We start from the raw sequence: 20,953 nt of genomic DNA, 5'->3' as shown, positions 1-20,953 counted from the left end.
ATTGGCTTTTGAATATGATGCTGAGCGCCAGTTTTCGGATTCTATTATGGAGGGAACAGTCACAGATGTAGGCACTAAGTTTAACATGCCAGAAGGCATTGTCTATTTCATATCCACTAACGTGCCAGATCGGGTAAAATCTGTTTCAGCAATTTAAACTGCACAAAGTGGAAAATACTGCAGACTTTCTTTGCAAAAACAGAGCTTCTCCAACTGCAAAGAACTAGAACATTTTCATGTAACCAAAAAATGATTGCTACTTACGAGTATGTTTTAAATTGCTATACTTGAAAGGAAGAATGAAATAGAGTGTTTTAAGATATTTTTCCTGCTCTAGAATTATGGCATTAAGTCACAGTGAAACACCTGTGCAGAATTTTAAAAATATTTTCTTACAACATTAGTAACAGCATATAATGTCAAACACATACATACTTCCATTCCACAGTACTTCAGATTACTAATGTCCTTGTCTAGAGAGATGCCTCAACCGTCAGAAACAGGTGTTTGCAAATTAAAGGAATAAATTTTGTGTTTCTCACGAGTGAGGAATCTGTGGTGCTGCTATTAGTACTTTCTACTCTACTAAACAGACATAATTCACCTCCCCCAAGGCATCTTTCACTTCTACTCCAAATGCTCTTTTAAAAAACGCACAGAGTATGTTATGTTCTGAAGAAAACACCCTTATGCCTTCTGAACATCTTTATTATTTCTGTTCCCCCCCCTTGGAATTTAGCTATTCTCAGGAGTCCTACATGACTGGTCAGCTAAGCTCAAAACCTCAAATCCCATACTCCCCCTACACATACCAGGGGTCATGTTACCTCATCTAAAAATCAAGACACCTTGCACAGTGTCAAATGGCCTGTTACAGACAGCAGCATTCTAGATCCATCTGTCTCTGAAGTAGAAAGGGAGTGAAAAAATGCAAGCTCAGAAATATTTCATATGACTTCACTCAGAATAGCAACTCCCACTCTTGGCAGACAAAGTAAGACTGTTCCAGCTATACAACAGCCCTATAGAATTTTCTGCAGCATAAGTTATGTCAAGAATTAATAAACTTAGGAGGAGCTAGACACTGAGAAGTGAGAGAGAATAAAAAAGAACTCCTGCCATATTATTCCGTCTTGTTTAGGTTCCCTTGGCTCTAGCTATATTATCTAGGTATTGACATCGGACGTGATGAATTAATAACAGTGGTCCTATTTTTGAGAGATTGATTTTGTATGTTTATATTTTCACATGATCATAAGAATAGCAAATAGACTGTAGAACTAAGAAAATTATAAACAGAATTCTTTTTAAGGAGAATCCCTCAAATTTATTCAGTATCTGAATAGAATATACATGTTTAGAAAACACAAGCACTTGCATTTACCATTATACGTAAAAGATACTCCAAATCTGTACAAGTCAGAGATAAAGTGTTATACGGTTTGTTGCACATATCCTTTTTTAAACACAGTTCCTACTTCCTGTGCATTCATGCCAGGTATCTATGTATGTCTCATGAACATAAGTTGACTTTTTATAAAACTGCTCAACTGCTGGATCCTGTGGAATCCAATTCTACTTTGTTGGTTATGTGCAATGTAGAGAAATCAAAGTCAATGAATTCCCACTTAAATAGGAACACTTCTATGTATGGCGCTCATACCATCTTAATTTTTTTTTTCTCCCCTGAGTTTTTCAACGTTACATATTCCTGAAGCCATGAATAGTCTACCAAACCATGGCAAACGCTACATCGAGTGAAATTTCTGAGAATGGGTGCTTTAATATGCTGTGCAAAATACTACTTTTAGTAGCAATGGTAAAAAGGCTATAAGGTCCTATATTTCTTTAAGTAATCAGGAAAGAGTGAAAGTTCAGACCACAAAAAGATTAAAAATAGAAAAAAAAGAAATAAAATTTCAAAACATAAGCCCTTGCTAGGAATAAACAAACGTACTTCTGAGAGTGCCTGGTATAGAAGGCCAATCCACGCTCACTTTATTATGGTATTTACTTTTTAATCTGCTGCCGTCAGTGGACAACAAGCACTTATTCTATCAAATGTTCTTCCACTGTGCTGTGCGAGAACAAAGAAATCTGTCAGGAGCCTTATGCAACTGAAAGCTCTTTTTTTGTTTTGTTTTGCTCCACAATTCCTTCCATTTTCAAAAAAGGCTATCAGTTAAGACAATGATGAATCTTTTTGCACTATTGCAGTCAATCCTGAGTAAAAAAAACAATTTTCAACACAAAACTTTTCATCAGGGCTACCAAATCTACCTATACTTGACTAAAATACCTTCAATGGGATGCTTGCTCCTTCACTGCCAAGATCTGACTGGGTTTTATTTTAAATGCAAGTCCTATGTTTAAGCCACTCTTTATATGTGCTCTTATTTTAAAATTTGAAATTAATTATTATGACAGAGATTATTAACTTTCCTCCTCCTCTTTTAAATTCTTTTGTGTCACATTTATTTTCGCTGATTTCTAGTAGCTCGACGATGAAGGGAGTTTCAGGTTAGAAGGAAACAGCTAAGGAATTCAGAAATATACTTTTTGACAACATGACTTTTCCTAGAAATTCCAAACACATTAGTAGACTTTAGTAAGATACCTTTTTGTTTGTTTTGAAGTTTTGTTTGACTGCACCTGCAGAAAAGGATGTGAAAATTTCAGGCTTTCAGTGAAATCAGAATTTACAGTACGGTAAGCAGCAGATACTATGACGAGAACAACAGGTAAAGCAAACAAGGTTAAAAAGTAAAGTAAAGGCTTTGCATAGTTTCAGCCACAAGAGGAACACGAGGAAGGCATTGGAGATTGGGAGCAGGTGAGTGAATACCACTTGCACCAAAGGATCAAGTTTGTCACAATCATGTGATTTTTATTGGTTTTCCTCTCCTACAGTCTGCTTCTTTGAGTAGGAAAGAATGGTTTTCCAATAATCTCTTCATAGTTAATCAGTTTGACCTTTGCTTACACTTTCCAGAATAAAACTGTTTCCCAATTTATTTTTACTTTTCATAAACCTTTAGGTTGATCTTCCATCCTTAAAAAGATCAAAAGATTTTATTATACCTAATATCAGATTATTGAAGATTTTAGTACATGCATGGGCAGTTCACCTAATCCCATTGACCTTTTCATATTAAAATCCAGTTTTATGTTTTATTTATTTGTTTAAAAAAATTCTCATATATCCTTTGCTCAGATCCTTGTTCTTTATTCTTACATGAAAATTAAAGCAAAACAAGACTATTTACACAGGACTAGGAAGCATGTACCAAGGATTTGATTGGGGGGTGGGGGGAGTCAAATGTGATCAATTTTCTGTTGAGAATCTTATGTATAGTTCAAACCACATGGCTGCCTTCTGCTTAGAAAGTAAGCATACATCTCAAGTAGTCACTGTTGACTGTTTTGCTCATATTTTCTTACTCAAAATTCATATAGAGATATTATTGGCTAATAGATTCCTTTCTCCCTCTTGTTTTCAAACATGTCTAACCGAAGCGAATGCTGTTACATCTACAGCCACTTTGTCGCAAAAGCAGCCTGCTACAGGAAAAAAATAAACCTAAGTATCCATTCCCTGAAAGCACGGGTCTTTTAAAATACCTAACAATAAATAGAAAGCAAAAATATTCCACACACAGCATGTTAACTTCTTACCCCAAAAAATAATACACGTGACAGAACAGATGAACAACTACCAAAAAATATCATGGGGAACCGTTGCAGCAAGCTGCACAAAGAGGGTTTATTCTGCCAAAAATCTGCTTTGTCACATAAAGCACAGAAGGGCTCAAAGGGAAGTTTTGGTCAATAACAACGAACAGTAATTTATGCTTCTGGTAAGAAAGAACTTAGTGGTGGTGTTCGAAGAAAACTCAACCAGCTTTTATGTTGTAGAATGAAACAAATTTAACCATGCTGAAAGCTGTTTCATACTTATGCTAAATCTTGGGATTAGCAGTGACTTTGCTGTCATTAATATGCTTTCTCTCTATTGGATACAATAATTTAATTAAAACTTGACTAACCCTTTTGCTTTAATCTCTCAAGTCAACCTATAAAACAGCAGAGGTTTTCAGTCAAACTATAAAACCTGTCAAAGCTGCAAGGTGAAGTGCACATGAGAGAACTAATAAAAGACTATCAAACAAGCCTAGTAAATCACAAGGCTTTGTAAAGAATTTTAACAGGAGAAGCAGAGGAGGAAGAAGATTAAACTTAAAAATTTCTCTCTAGAAAAAAAAAGACCATGTGATAGCAAAACTTTTTCAGTATTTAACTAAGACAATAAACTGCTATTGCATAAATAAAATTAATCACTCGGTTATACTTTATCACAGTTTGTAGTGAACACACTTCCCAGATCAATAACACTTACTAGGTAAACTAAAAAAAAAAAAAAAAAGAATAAAACAGGATTAACAGCTCAAGTTTAGTAACAGTTTGAGAAAGTTATGTGATTCTGTATCAGAGACCAGGAACAGACACTGACACTTTTACAAAAGGAACCAGCGACAGCAAACAGCAAAATTAACAGTAACTGTACAAATTCTGTGTGTAATATTCACAGTAGTGCTCAGATTTAAGTGCGCAACGGCACCATTTTTAAGCACGTGCCTTTATACGTTTGGCACATTCACGACAGACACGCACAAGATCTTCTTTCTTAATCCCTCTGCTGCCTTCAACAACAGTAACCATCCTCCACCGTACACAAACGGATCAGCTCCATTTCATCAACATGCCCTCATGCCTGTGGGGGATCTACCAGAGAGGTGACCGAAGCACAGAGACACATATGGAAACGCGGAAGAGGGTGAGGTGGGGCGAGGGGGGAAGCTATACATTCGCCATAGCCGGGTGCGACTTCCATTAAGTGCAATGACGCAAAAGTAAAACCCTGTATTCTGAAATAATGATATTTGTTTTGGAGAGAAAATGGTAATTTTAAGCATTAACTTTAAAAAGATAGATCCACCATCTTAATTATGAAGCAACAATTCTAGATATTGATGCAGGAGAGAAAACCTCCTGCAATCTATTATAAACAGTTAAATCACAATAATTTATCTTAATTTTCAAGTTTTTGATTTATACTGTGATCTACCTCATCAACATTCAAAATCATTTTGGCATTATTCTGAATTCTGATACTTCGTATACTATCAGAAAGGTGTGCCCTTCTCCTTACTATTGAAACAGGCTTTATTAATCGTCAAGAAAAAGGTCCTTTCCCACAATTCAGTAGTTCTAGCTTGTTTAATAAAACATCATTTAAGACAAGAGTAATATCTACGTATGGAAAATGCCCTTCAGCACTTCCTAAAACACCAGACCTTTTTTTACAAAGCAGTCAATACCATCTTGCCATAAACTGCAGCTTCCTTGCTGCTGACATGGAACTGAATGACAATCCACCACCGGAACCCAGGGCGGGGGGGGTGGTTCTATATATTTTAAACTGGCAGGATTTTTTTTTTTTTTGCAATGTTAAGCAATACAAAGAAATTTTCGTGCATATGCAGAAAAAAGCTTGGAAACCTACTTGCAAACTTTAAGAAACAGCAAAAATAGATATCTATTATGACAAAGTTAATCATATAAATCTTGGAATAAGTTGGAAATGAAACAATAGCAAAGTGTGGGAGTAGTTCAAGAATCAACACGAGTCTTTCAGGAAATAAGAGGTCCTTGATTACTGGGATCTTTAAAAGTGGTATTTGTTACTCTTTATTGAGGTAAAATTCAAGCGTTAAAAAGAGAAACACATTGTGTGGGTAAGCACACGTGTGTGTTTACTTGTAAGAAAAAAAACCCAGACCTTAAAGGGATAATGAGAAATTAAACATCACCGTTACGCTGCTAATACAAAATCCTGCATCTGAAGTTGTAAGCACTTCACTGAGATGTGCTGTGTTATTTCCACAGTCCACTTCAAATGAAATTACTTTATTATTGTCATTTTTTCTCAAGTCAATAAATACCAGAAAAGGAAGAATCCACCTGCGTTACTAATGCTTACAGGTTACATAATCCTATAATTTAAATTGAAATGCTGGGAGTGTTTCATGTCAAAGCCAGCAGGTACTATCTTTAGGCGTTTTATCTCTTTGCTTACCTTTACTTGCACTCTCAACATGCTGCAGTTCATCTGGGAATTTTAAAATGTCCCGATAATTCTCCTCACAGATCTCTACCAGAAAATGCAATAGGGTTGTTTTCTGATCGGACGTCTTAGTATCTCTAATCTAGAAAAGTGAACAGAGGAGAGAAAACAAACAAAAATCACTTTTTTGAATGAAGTATTTTTTTACATCTGCCAAACTCATTTTAATGAAACTCATTAGCAAAAAAGTTACCTACAATGGCTGCCTGCAAATGAAATAAATTATTTCAAATTTTCAATTTCTACAATTCTTTATAATTTGTAAGACTACAAAGGGAATCGATCCCCATACCATATTTCTCATAAGAAATTATTCTGAGAAGAAAACATGAAGACACTCCATACAGATCTGAGATTGCAGCAATGCCAGTTCAGAACGGTCACTGAGATAAAAAAACATAGCAGTGAGTAAACAGAACAAAAAGAGCAAACGCCTCCTACGCCACCACTGGCATGTTTCTGGAGGAACCCCTCTGAACTGCTGCACAGCTGGACAGAGTGCTAAATGCAGAATTTGCTCTTTTATTCCAACCAAGCCAAAGAAGCTTCTCATCATAAATCCGCAATTTTTACTGAAGAAAAAGCTGAAGAATAATGCTGGATCTTAAACTGATTCCCAGCTAGTTCAGGCCTTCTAAAAACTTCTGTCCAAACACATCAAATAAATGCACCTTAATATTTCTGCAATACAAAACAACAATAGAAAAGCAAGTCTAATCTTAACTGCCAGTAAATGAAATTCAGTAAGTTCAATTTTACTTAGGAAAAGCTGTGCAAGAATTGTGCACAGTGTGAAGAAATAGGCAGTTACTTATTTTCACTATCCTCTCAACAATGAAGGTAATTTCTTGAATGAACTAGTGGTCTTGAAATGATGTGACCCTCTGTTCTCCATTAAGGGCATGGACCACTAGAATCAGTTTACTGTTTGAAAAATCGTTCTGAAATCATGAGATATAGGGCTAGTGACAAATTTCACAGTAAGACTACACATTAGTGGCTAAATCCCACACTGTAGTGTGCTTGTGTGTATGGACAGGAATATCATGATTTTAAGAGAATGGCAAAACAGACTCAAGTCCAAACTCAGTCTCTCCATTTTCATGGGCATATGAAGAGTGAATGTATGAGTTAATTGAAGATTCGGCAGAAGTAGAGATTACCCCTTATTTTAAACGGCCCTAGAGGCAGTAGGTGCACATAAGAGTTTAAGAGATGAATATACTTCATTTCGGTAGATGAGAATTAGTATTATGAATATAGCTATAAAGATTTTAACCAATTTCACTAACTCTTCATCTAGTATAGTCCTTATACAAAAGTAAGCTACAACATACACTACAAATGAAATCAAGGATTTATTTAAGAGGAATACATAAATATGTGTACAAAATCTCCTATTTGTTTTCTCATTCTGTAAATCACTGAAAGTTCTAATTCTATAATCCTCATGACAGGCTTGCCATTGATGTTCAATTTAATACAGGCCTTTCGGCTTTAAGGATTACCCTGTTATGAAGAAATGAGTACAGTTCAAAACTAGGCTTTTAAAAATATATGATATTTAGGCAATTAAGAATGCAATTTAATTCATACTGATGCAGTGATTAAGGACTAAATAATGCTCAGTAATGGTATGCAATTAAAAGGTTTTGATGCATTAATACATTATCTACATAGAAGTTTTAGCAACTGGAAAAAAATCCTAGCTTTAGTGGCTGAACATCTGCATGGTAAAAGGAAATTGCATTTCAATTTATCTGTGAACAAGAACTGTGGGATTTGTACTCTCTGATCTTTGTGACATCATAAAGTGGATAAAACTTTTTTTTTAATAGATAAAATTATTTTGCCTTCAGATTACAACAGAAATGTGTTTTGTCACCAATAGTAACACTTGAATTAATACTAGCACCTGCTAAGCTATTTAGGACCTGCAGTAAACATTCACTCAAATCTTGAACAACCTTATCAAATTCACTTCTTTGGCCCTAACAAGAAAGTCACCTCCATTAAATTCATTCATATTTGAGTTTCACTCATTAAGCTACACAATGTGTAACATTTAGCTCATTTTAGCACATTTTAGCACAATTTTTAGAATTGTCTCAATGTTTTAAAACCAAATCATAAGCCTATTAATAATGAGACAATACGGAAGATAGGAATTTTGAGTCTAGTTTAGCAGACATTAAACAAAAATACAAACAAACAATAGGAAGTCGAATGCTAACAACAGGTGACTATGTCACTATATTCTCTGTATTAACTTGCAACTTTCCAATATTTTTATCCTTCAGAGTAAATTTTTTTCTCTTCCCTCATTTTATTCTCTGGTAGAATCTAGTTTTGACTTTACGAAAAAGACAGTCCTGCATATTTAAAAATCAGGAAATTTACCTTTTAATAAATCCCCCCCCCAGCCTTACATCCAGTACAAACCTCCCTTGCTTCGATTTATGACCACTTTCTCTCATTCGCCTGCTGTACACATTAGTAAAGAGCCTGGCTCCTTCTTATCAATAACCTCTTAATTATTGGAAGGCTGCTATAGGCCTCTCTGAAGCCTTCTCCAGGCTGAAGAAGCCCCATTGCATCAACCTTTCTTCACAGGGCAAGCGCTTCACCCTCTTGACCATCTTTTTGGTCTTCCACTGAGCTCACTAAAGTTCACCAACAAGAAAGAGGTCTTGTACTGAAAAATGCACACAGTATTCCAGATGCACTCTAGATAACGCTGAGGAAAGAGGAAAAAAAAAAAGTCACTATTCTTGATCTATTGGCTAAGCTCCTATTGATAAAGCCCTGGATGCTGTTAGCCAGCATTGCTGCCAGAGCATGCTTATCCACCAGTGCAGACCCCAGGCCTTCTGCAGAGTTGCTTTCCAGCCACTTGCAAACCAACACCTTTGCAGCAGTTTAGTCCATCCTAAGCGCAGGACTTTACATTTCTCCTGACTGAATTTCTCAAGTTTCCATGCAACCCATTCCTCCTGGTCTGTCAAAGCCTATCTGAATGGCAGCTCTGCTCTCTAACGTAACTACTACACCTCCCAGCTTGTTGTCCACAAAGCCAATGAGTATACATTCAGTCTCCTCTTCCAGGAGATAATAAGCAGAACAGGTCCCAGAAAAGGCCCTGCAGTACTCCACTTGCTACAGATCTCCAGGTAGATTATGACCCACAAACCATTACTCTTTGAGCACAATGATCCAGCCAGTTTTCCAGCCAGCTAGTAGTCCACCAATCTAGACTGTAATGGTCAACTTCGATACTAAGATGCAGTGGGAGATCATGTTGAAACACTTTCTAAAGTCAAGGCAGTTGACATCTGCTGCCTTCCCCGTCCACTGATCCAGTAATTTCAGCACAGAAGGCAATCAGATTGGTAAGGCATAATCAGAGATTTACCAAAGGCAAACGCATGCTGCCTGTTCCTGTTCCAGTCACCATTTTCTCCTTCGTGTGCCAAGAAACAGCTTCCAAGAGGACTTGCTTCATAATTTTCCCAGTGAAAAAAATTAGGCTGACTGGCCTGCACTTCCCTAGATCACCCTCGCCCTTTTTGAACGGCCTTTCTCCAACTGTCAAGAGACCTTCCCCACTGTCGACAATCTTTCAAAGACATTAGAGAGTGACCTTATAAAGACATCAGCCAGCTCTCTCCACACACTCAGATGTAGTCCATCTGGTCCTACGGACTTGTGTGGGTTAAGTTTTATCTACAGATCTCTAACTTGATCCTGTCCATGACTGGTAGTTCTTCTCTTTTGAACCCTGTCTCAAGGTCTAAGGCCTCGGAGACTTTATTAGCAAAGACCAATGCAAAGAAGGCATTAAGTACCTCAGCCTCATTGCAATACCTGCATAGGCTGCAACTAAAACACACCACATTCAGTGGTAGGTACACATTTTCCTTGTTAATTCTTTGACTGCTGAGTCAGCAGTTCAAGCTCTTGTTAACCTTGACATCTCCCATGAGTTTCAAATCCAGAGCTTTGGTTTTCATCCCTGCATGCCTAGGCAATGCTTCTGAATTTCTTCTTTTAAAAAGCCTGACCTTGCTTCCCTTTCTTGTGCATGTCCTTTTTGCATTAGAGCTCAGCCATGAGTTCGCTCTTTAGCCATCAGGTCTCCCAATACATCTACTCACTTTCTTGAGTACTGGGATGTACTTCTGGGGGTTTGTAGGAGGTTCTCAAAGATATGCCAGCTTGCTTCAGCTCCTTTGCTCTGCTCCTCCTACAGGATCCCATCTACCAGTTCTCCAAATAAACCAAAATCTGTTCTCCTTAAGTCCAGAGTCTGTGCTCTACTTGCCAACCTCACCCTCCTTAGGTTTTTGACTATTTCACAGTCAGGGCTGCCAATCGTTATCACATCCTCAACCTTCATTTTTATTGAGTAGCAGATCCTGGAGAGCATCACCTGTTGTTGGCTCATTCTACCTTTTTTTTTTTTTTTTTTTTTTTAAAGTTACCTTTTGCAAGCCTGATTTTTATGTATTAAGATTCAGAGCCAAGACTGTCTCTGTGCAATGCATAGCAAATAAACCGCCCTTGATCCTTTACTCAAATACTGACTGTAAGCCAGAGGAAAATTTGACATAGCACATATCACAATTCTAAGCACAAATTGAACTTTGCAATCTTATTATTATCCCTTAGTATAACGATAAATTGTCCTTTTATGAACAAGAGCTCTGGAAAAGGGAAAGTTTAAAATACTAGGTTTACAAACAAAACATACTTAGACCTGCTTATGCTTATTATGGTTAATAATAAGAAAACTAAGAATAAATATCTAGTTTCTCACAAAAGCTGTCATATTTACAAAAAGATTCGAACAGCTGAAGTTTCAGTCAATGCCTTCTCAACTAAAGAAACGTCCTATTTAGGCTGGGAGACTGAGCCCAAAAAATGAAAATAAATATTGATTTTTTTCCCCCTTTTTTAAAAGGACAAAGGCTAACCCAGTAGTCTCTATCACTGAAAATCTGATGGATCATCCACGTACTTTTGTTTGCTACTTTCATAGACAATAACTACATGTAAGATTTATGGTAAAGAGCAATTAGAATCATTTTTTGCTTTTTGTTTTGTTTTGTTTTTGTTTTTTTTTTAAATATAGCCCATCCTGGGCCACAGGTTGAGAATCTTAAAAATTACTTCCTTTCAAATGGTTTTATAGTATGTTCTTTGCATTTTTATCCTATTAATTCTCAAAGCATTACCACATTAAAGAAGCCATAACAGTTCCTTGAGAACTGTAAGACCAACAGCACTCACTAATGTTAACTGAATTCACCATTTGGCCTACAAATAATTACTTGAAAAGCAAAATATTGCAATTTATGTACTAAATCTTCACTAGTATTAACACATTGGAACATAAAAGGTTTTATAGAGCAGCCCATATATATGGGATGTGCAAAACATTAACAATGCAATTTCACTGACTTCAGGTTTTCTAAATTCATGCATTTTTAAACAAGAAATTATCATTGGGATGTTAACATTTTCAAATGCAGCTATTGATTTGGTCATCATTCCTCATCTTGGTGGCAGAATTTGGGAATGATACATTCGATTAAAAATAAATAAATAAATAACCAACCAGTAGATCGATGCAGGCTCCAAGGAGCAGCTTCCAGTTAACTGTCAAGGCATGAACTTGAATGGTCAATACTATCAGATTCATTGTTTAGGAAAGGATTAGTTTAAGGACTAACATATATAGAGCATAATACTTGCAGCACAATCATTCAAATCGAGTAATCTGCAGAGTATGGTGTTCAGGTCTATAGTTCAAGAATAACATCAATATAACAAAATCTTCCTTTACATGGGGTATGTAAAGCATTTAAACACTAAAGCATTTAAAACATGCAAGTTACACCACAACCACAGAATTTTTACGTGAACTTTTGGATTAAGTTTTCAGGTGCGTGAGGGTTAAAAGTGGCAGCCAATTGTTCAAATAAGAGGTCAACATTTAGAATTCATGTGCTAGAAAACTTCTGTATTTTCATTACCATTAGAGCGCCACTTGATTATTGTGAGCAAAAAAGTGTTCCATCCATTTATTTGAGATTACATTAACTCTACATATTTCCTAGAAATTCGTCCCCAACTTAAAAGAGAGATAGGTAGATGCTGAATAAACATACACTAGACAGATACCCTGAAACTAGATGAACAGCTTATCTTGGATTATGGGCACCATAAACAAAAAGCAACAATAAAAAAATTACTATATAAAATACACATATTGATCCAGTTAGATTACCAGGAAAGCTTTATTAAAATGAAGCTATGTTTGCTGTTAGTCTTTCCATTTATTCCACCACAAAAACAACAACAGACAACAAGGACGTAAAAATATAGCTTTGTTATACCTTTTCTGACAAAGAGTCTAATAGCATATCTGAAATATTCACTGTATTGTCTAATACTAAATTATTAAGCAAAAATGGGAACTCTCCCTTTTAGGTCAATCTAGAAAAAAATCATTTATTGCATAACAATTAAAAATGTAGATGGGTACATCTTAAAAAAAAAAAAAAAAAAAAAGTGTGTTAACTAACTAACCTGAGAAACAATCTTTGAAACCACAGGCCTCTAGAACAGAATTCTTATTCAAAATAAATACAAATCAAAATAGTGCATGCAGTATTTACAGCCATCTGCATGACACTTCCTGAAACCTGAAGGCTTTTCCCACCATCCTACCTAAGTAACTAACTTTGTCAGCTACATCATGCAGGATACTTTCAAAAGTGTATGTGTCTGAATTCAGAAGATATTTCCTCTGCAGTCTTTAAAAATCAAAAGCTGCGCAGAAGGTCTGATGATGTTAAAAGTAGTTTAAATTACTCATCTAAGAAAAAAGTTAATAAGCATCCAAGACTTGAAATATTTCAGCGAAAACCCACCTGTTCGATTCCTCTTATCCACATTTTCCTTCCCCCCCTCCCCGTCTGGGGCTCAAATCCTGGTCTTTGGGCAAAACATCAATACTACAACACAAAACAGCTAAAAAGGAACTTATGGGCCACATTCAGCTAGATTTATCATAAATTATCTTCACATAACAGCATAACAGAAGTCCTTTTAGAACAAGAACAATCACAGGATAATACTGTTTTAAGTTGTTATATCTTATTATATTTTGCTTCATCCCATCTAATATCTTACAGTCAACAGTCACAAAAAAGCCATTAGACAAAGACATGACCAAAAATATTAGACAAAGACATGACCAGCACTCAAAACATTAAGCCAGATTGCTATATTTGAATTTAAAACTCCTTTAGCAACACTTCTTGCTTTAAGCAATTAACATTTCAAATTGGATGAACAGATATCTTTACGTCTTCCACTTTTGACAAACTGCTGTACACAGACACATCAAAATATAGTTGTTCCTCACAAAACGGACACTTATCAAAACCTACTGGTAATTTTTAGCCAAAAAACCCTCTGTTATACTTTATCTTTTTTGGTCTAAAACAAGAAATCTTTCCACTGTATGTTTTGAATAGAAACGATATTTTATAAAACTACCTACATTTTGACTATATTCATGAGCCATTAAAGAGCCGCAAAATGCACCTAAAGCAGATAGGGCATATAGCCTTGTTGTGTGCTTTTCGCCCTTGCAATGGAAGTGCAGTCAAAGCAGCACTTTAAATTTCACTCTGAAAACAATAATATTTTTATCTGTATTAAAAGCAAGTTTTCCTCTGTTGTCACGCTAATAATAAAACATACCAGTAAGCTCCAGAAAGGCAGAAACTCAATAGCAGAAATAACCTCTATTAAAGCTTACTTTGTTTTATATAGTTCATAGCATGAAGATACCACCTTTACGGTACATTTGAGAAGCAGCAGACAGGATCAGCTTTAAATACTGGGACAGAGAATGCACTTGTAGCCAATGGGCTGCAGTCTCAAGTAATGCTTGAAGGTCTTCCCAAAACTGATGGTACATTTCTTGTTTTGAAGGGGAATTTTCCTTTTAAGGAAAGGGATGTTCTTGTTGATTAGTGGAAAGAAACTGGACTAAACTTGCGTACTTTATGGATTGCTTTTGTCAATCTACAAGCAAAACAGCAGACAATTTCTTAAGGCATGCTCTACAGAGTTTGTTCTACTCCACAATGGTTTATAGTTATGCCGTGATATGCAATTCAACTAAATTTAAGTAAGAAATAACTTGAGAAAAGAAAATGTAAGAAAGCCTTCTTCTCATTATAAGGTTGCTGAAACTTTCAATTTTCATGGTAAGCAAATTGAAAATTAGAAGTAAATTTCCTTCACATGTCATCTCCGACTTCTAGTCTAACGACGCAGCTGAACTTACGGAAGTACCACTTCTGAATTATAATATCCTATTATTGATCATGAAATTGCATACACAAAAATAAACGAGGCAATACTTCATAAAATACTGAACTAAGTTAGTGATAATTACACTTTACAGATGTTCTTAAAAGTGCAAGATGAAGGCTCCCAAATTCCTCTAGAAAAGCTTAAATACTAAAATACATTCTGAGAGAATAAAGAGACTTGAGAGGATTCAAAAAAGGACTCTCATACGCCAGTAGCGCCTTATTAAATTGCCACTACAAAAACACTTTCCATGCTCATACAAGTTAGCACCATCCAAATATACCACACACAGACCACATGACACTGGCAGACAGACTGCTCTAGTATTGCTGATAGACATCACTGTGATTTCTCTAATTGCCTCCTTCAGCTTAGAAAAAGAAATTATATGTTTTAAATCACAATGAAAGTAAAGATAAGGCAATTCCTTTGCAAAACATTCATCTCATAAGACAGCAAACAGCAAGATTCCAGCAAGACAATAAACTTACCCTACCACACTTACACATGCAGAAGATTTCATTTTCATCATGAAGGTCAATTATTCTCTGAGAATCTTAAAATCCACAACTGAATAATGTAAAGCCGATAACTGACTTTAGACAGATGCCAAATTTTGTACTTATAAAAATATCACCACCTGGCATAGTTTAATATTTTATATTATTCATAACAGTTAACAGAAAGGTCTGTGAGACTATAATTCTAGTTAGTAAAGCAAAGCCAATAAGCCATCTTACTCCCCCTCCTTTTTTTTTTAAAATGCAGGGTGCACTAGTTTGAAAGCTCTGAAGCAAAGGAACCAAATGCAAACATCAACTGAAAATAATGAACGTATAAAAAGTAATTACCCATATATTTTTTAATTTTGAAGACTACTGAAATATCCGTTGTGAATACTTGGTATGTAAACACGTAAACACTATAAAATTCAACTCTGTAAGGACATATCAATGATGTAGAAGGTTACTTCTCTAAGCATAATCCTACACTGTAAGTATGGGTATAAAACTATTTCTGAAAAAAGTAAATATAATAATATACTTTAAGAAGTTATCTAATTCAAATTAGAATGGCTACTATATGCAGCAGTGAAAAATAAGGCTTTAAACTGAAGCAGAAAATAACCTTTACCTTGAGCATAAATAAGCAACAAATGTAATAAATAGCAGATAACCATGCCACTCTGTCATGAGAAACTTCACTGCATTTTCACTAACTTAAGAAACTTGTTCTGATTTTGGAAGTTAGAAGTGATAATTCACAATTAAAAAAAATATGTGGCATAATTAAAATGTAGATCTATTCATAACATATTTTCATGTGTTCTATATCTTGATGAAATCATCTTTTTCACTCCAACAATCATCGTTGTCCTTGAGGTCATTTTATTTTTAGATGTCACCTTATAACAAAGCATATCGAATACTTAGATGCAGTAGCACAGTAAACACTTCTTTACAGAGAATGTTGAACTATTTTCTCTATATGTAGCAGAGAAGAGAAGAAAACAACAATAAACCAAAAAACACATACAAGAACAAAAAACACTTCCAAAACAAACATCAAGCTTAAAACTAAAAAAAATTAACATAGATTTTGCTTCTGAGGACAGGTCTGAATTAAATAATCAGAAATGAGTTTCTCAGTTATTTTAAATGGAATTTAGCTGTAAGCACAGATAGCTACACTTCAATTGGTTACTCAGTTCAGTAGAGAACAGTTTGCAGAATTAGTCAATCTACATTTACTGTGACAACATCTACTGCTGGATTAGCGTTGACAGCACTTTATAATAATCTATCATCTGCGGTACAAGAATACCGTCCCGAATCTAGGCTATGCTAGAATACCATTCATGCACAGTCATCATTCCCTTCCCTGAACTCACAGCTATTTTTCTGCTTAAAATATTAATTTCCCTTTAGTATCAAAAAATATTGAAAAGTAAAAGCAGCAATGGTTTTAAAAACTTTCAGCTTGGGCTCTCTTTAAAGTAACTACTCAAAAATAAACACACTTCCCAGGTGATGGCTTTTATTCTCTCTGAAGATGGTGACATCTTTGTAGTGCATCCCTTGCTAAAAAGAGTTGTAGTCAGTAAGTCCCACTGATGGAAGGTTTTTCCCTACTTAGGGTAGTTTGTCATGCGTTGCAAGTTTCATGAACCTACAATTACAAAACTTGCATAGCTTCATCTTACCTTGCAAAGAAAACTGATGTTAAAACCAAGAGATTGTGCATTTCTGGAGCCAGAGTTCATGTAGTTCCCAACCAACAGCACTAACTCTAAAAGCCTACTAAAACTTTCACTCTTCTTCAGCTCTTCACAAGCTAGTGTAACTGCCATGATGTCAGGTTTGATATTGTTTACATGCTCTTCAAACATGAGCCTGAAAAGAATCCCATTGAGACGTGATCGCAACATTTTCACTGAACTCATCTGCAAAATAAGAAATAAGAAATCAGAACATACAAAATAACAAAAGTTTATTTATGCAAAATAGCTGATACCAAAAAAACATTGTGTAGTCACATCAGAAAGCAAGAAAGTACACTTCCCACACATTTTTGACTGCATTGCATTTCCAAGAATCTGTACCTGCACAGAGATTTTCCCCCCCCGACCCAAGCCATATTACTTAACTTGAACCAATTCATTGAAACAACATACTAAAAATAAAAAGAACACTTTTTTGTTATCAAATAACTTAATTTCAAATTCACTGACAATAAATGCAGCACACTGCCAAAACACTTCTTCACAGCAAAGGAAATGTAAGCCAGTTCCACCAATTAACAAGAACTGAAGATTAACTTTCACATATACGCTATCACAGCTCAAAAAAATTTACCCTTGGTCTCTGATATTTACTGACTTCCTAAATCTAAGCTTCTCAGTTTTTCTTCCTACAAAAATAGGGCAGGACTCTCTTAAGTGCGTGTGCCGATACCAGCACAAATGTAAACATTTATGTTTCAGTTTGATTAAGCTAAAGAATTACACTTTTCCTTTTCAAACCCTCTCTTACTGAGTTGATACACAGTTCCCAACTCGCCCTTTATCATCAGCGGAGCCACAGGGGAGAAAGTCGAGGAAGGATGAATTCTTAGGGGTCTTTGGGGAAAGACATGGGAAAACTTCAGTGAGTTTGAGACACAGGAGGTCAAGCTTCATTAGCCAGATGTTTGTGTGAAGCCAGGTTACATCAATAGCATTAATCATGAAGTATTTTTCCGCCACTACACTGATGTGAGTTACTGTCATAAATACTGATATTAGTGGTATTTCTAAGTTGTTTATTTTTGAAGTTTTAATTAAACTGAAAAACCTTTTTTTGACTCACTTGTTAGCTATATTAGCTATACCCATAGCATCCCGAGTCACACAAAAATAATAATACAAATTCCACCAGCATTTTGGAACGATAGTTACTGAAAAGCTAAAATGTGCTTTAGAAGACACAGTACAATATTCATTTGACCCCAAGATCTTTCAAGTTCACCTTAAAAAAAAGCCCCAGGCTGCATATCTCAACAACCGATCAGATTCAAGAGGCGAATAAAGGGGTTTTGGCACAAATTCACAACAACCAATGTTACGTATACAAGGAAACATGCCCCAAGATACTAAAGCAACGATATACTTCAGGTTTACTCCTTCAGCTCTGATCACAAGCCATAACGTTGTGCAGGCAGTATGCTGCCTGCTTTTCAACCTGTTGTCTTTGCCCTTTAAACAAACTTCGTAAGCTACTTCCCAAGATGCTACTGCCTTTACGTTTCAGACACTCTGCTAAAGGCAGCACGTGACTTTCTGACCTGATAAACACACGGGAGGTTTAAATCACACCTTTGTAAAATGGGAAGCAATGTAGATATCGAAGAGTTGATGTTACTGATTCATCAGCTTAAAGGCCCCAAGAATGATTGCTAGACTGTCTGCCAAAACATGTCCTTATAGTTATTGTATGACTGTAATTTCTCCAGAAGATATTTAAAAGCCTTAGAATATGAAAACAGAACTGCAATGAGGCAGGTGTTTCACTGCACAGAACACTGACTGAAATATTTGTGAAGAATAACCCTTTACAACACGTTAGCTGATTTGTACTTTTCTCTTCTTCTAAACGCTGTGAAGTGGCGCAGAACATTGGTCACCATGCTATAATACGCAGCGGATTTATTTGCATTGCAAGGTCTATTGTTGTCTGTAACAACAGCGCTAAGTTTTAATTTCATTTCCTGATCTGCATAGTATTTAAAAAAAAAAAAACCTTGACAATTCAGTGAGCGCTGCTTCAAGTGGGTTGTTTCCTGTAGAATTAAAAATACTTATGTACATTACGTTCTTTATGCATCAGTGGATAAAGACCAGGAGCTGCATTTCCCACCCTGCAAGTTTCTCTTTTTTCTTATGTATGCATGTATATACACATATTCAAGGGCTGATGAAAAGACTGAACTTAGAGGAATCTTAAGAAAATAGGTAAGGTGCAATACTTATATTAATTAAGATTCATTAGGGAAAAAAAAAAACAAGTTCTTTATAGCTCTGCAGAATTGGTGTCAAAGGTATATAAGATATCACACATTCAAAAGGATTTAAGTAACAGCAAGTATTATCCAGCACAGTAGGTTTAAAATAAATAAATGGACTTTTTAAAAATCCTGTTGTGGGCACTGGAGCTAATGAGATTGTTTCCTATGCATCCACACGTCATAATTTCCCTACCTGAGCTTTCATAAAGGCTCCTGTCTGAATTGTCTACTTAGTCAAGTTCTTGATTTACTTCTTACTTAAAGAAATATAATTAACTTTCAACTCTCTGGCCCTCCATCAAAACTTAGTTCAAAGGTTAATGGAGAACAAGGCAAAAAGCACAACTAAATTAGCCTCGTTTCCTAAGGGAAAAAGTTGTAATACCTGTAATACAAATTTGTGAACTTACTCTGACAACTTAGCCTCTTCAATATAATATATTCATCAGCTGCTATTCTTTTTTTCAGCGGTGTTCTACAAAGATTAATTCTGCAGTCGCACTAGAAATTACAGTAGCGAAAAACAAATGGCCACATATAATTAATAAGACTGAATGACTCAAACAGGTTCAGCTTGTACAATTCCTCTTGACTGGTGTACCTGCCAGCAAGGACTCTTTTGGACAGCCAGTGCTGGTTATCCTCCAGACAGGATCACAGAATCTCCTAAAGAATTCTCACTTTTCCAAAATACACAAGAGACAAGGTATCTTTTGGTCAGTTTCAGTCACTTTGGGTTTGTTTGTTTTGTTTTTGTATAGGAAACAGTTATTAACTAAAACTTGCATCACAACTGTGGGATAATCTTTTAGAAGCAATAACAATATTCTTAATTCCACTTGATGGATCACATAGGAAACACAAATGTCATGATCGGCAGTCAGGAAATACAGGTAAAGCTTTGAGAGTTTAAATACCATGAACTCTGCATAAGACTATATTTTTTAGACCTTCATTGAGAAGAAATGGTTAATACTTGCATAACACAGATATGGCAGTTATACTTTTATAATACTTAAAGTGTTCAACCAGCAACCAAGTGTCATTATTTAAGATGCAGCTGCTCCTGTGTCATAAAAAGTTAACCTTTCCACATACATATTTTATATTTAAATATCAGAAAATTCTGCACAGCTTATTTAACATTACAGAACTAAAGCAGTTAATCTGTTTTCCTCACTCCACTTCAGCATCAGTAACAATCATTTTCATATGAGATTCCGAACTGCCTTTTTTATCCCAGGACATAACTTCAAAAACTGCTCCAATAATTAATTTGAGTATATAATTGATCTTAATATTTCATCTAAATTAAAATGCGATGCTCTAATTTTCATTCACATATCAGATGAATATTAAGCTAATTGGTCTCGTACAGTAAGCAATCCATTTAAGTAGGGCTTTTGTACACATATTTTAAACAGCTTATTCTGACCTTTATTAAATTTGATAGGCATACTGATTATCCAATTAAAATCTCTGTTAATTAACATACCTAAATTTATATACAAATAAGTGCACACCTTTTACACGTTCCTTTATATAGCCTATCAGTCAGCCTTTATTTCTAACCATATTCTTCTTAACATCAAGGTTAAGATTATTATTAAGCAAGACTTGAAAATTAATTCAATACACAATGAAAAAGAACCTCCTTACTTGACTGCAGTCAAGTTCAGCTGCTTTTCTTCTACTTTAACGGAAAAATGGATGGTTGCATTAAGTTAAACCATAAAATAAAATGAGCCTTTTATTATTGTAGCCGTAAGAGACTAAAAATAAAACAGAAGCAGTGCCCATAAGTAATATTTTTTTTTAATTGAATCAGATGAT

The 20,953-nt window shown here is 35.5% G+C and overlaps 1 protein-coding gene across 10 annotated transcripts in view; it reads right to left on the bottom strand.

Annotated features, from left to right (window-relative positions):
- DIAPH2 (diaphanous related formin 2) overlaps positions 1–20,953 on the bottom strand; it is a 280,711-nt gene that overhangs the window by 148,613 nt on the left and 111,145 nt on the right. For all 10 annotated transcript variants that reach the window (XR_011143401.1, XR_011143400.1, XR_011143402.1 and 7 more), the window contains 2 exons: positions 16,782–17,021; positions 6,137–6,266 (listed from right to left, as the gene is read on the bottom strand). Coding sequence is in view for 4 of the 10 variants with exons in the window: in XM_068956705.1 (XP_068812806.1) it covers positions 6,137–6,266; positions 16,782–17,021 (370 nt within the window). In the remaining 6 variants the exon portion in view is untranslated. The remainder of the gene's footprint in view (positions 1–6,136; positions 6,267–16,781; positions 17,022–20,953) is intronic.

This window comes from Struthio camelus, chromosome 11 (genome assembly GCF_040807025.1).
Source record: "Struthio camelus isolate bStrCam1 chromosome 11, bStrCam1.hap1, whole genome shotgun sequence".
Taxonomy (NCBI): domain Eukaryota; kingdom Metazoa; phylum Chordata; class Aves; order Struthioniformes; family Struthionidae; genus Struthio; species Struthio camelus.
This window is presented reverse-complemented; position numbering and strand designations above follow the sequence as displayed.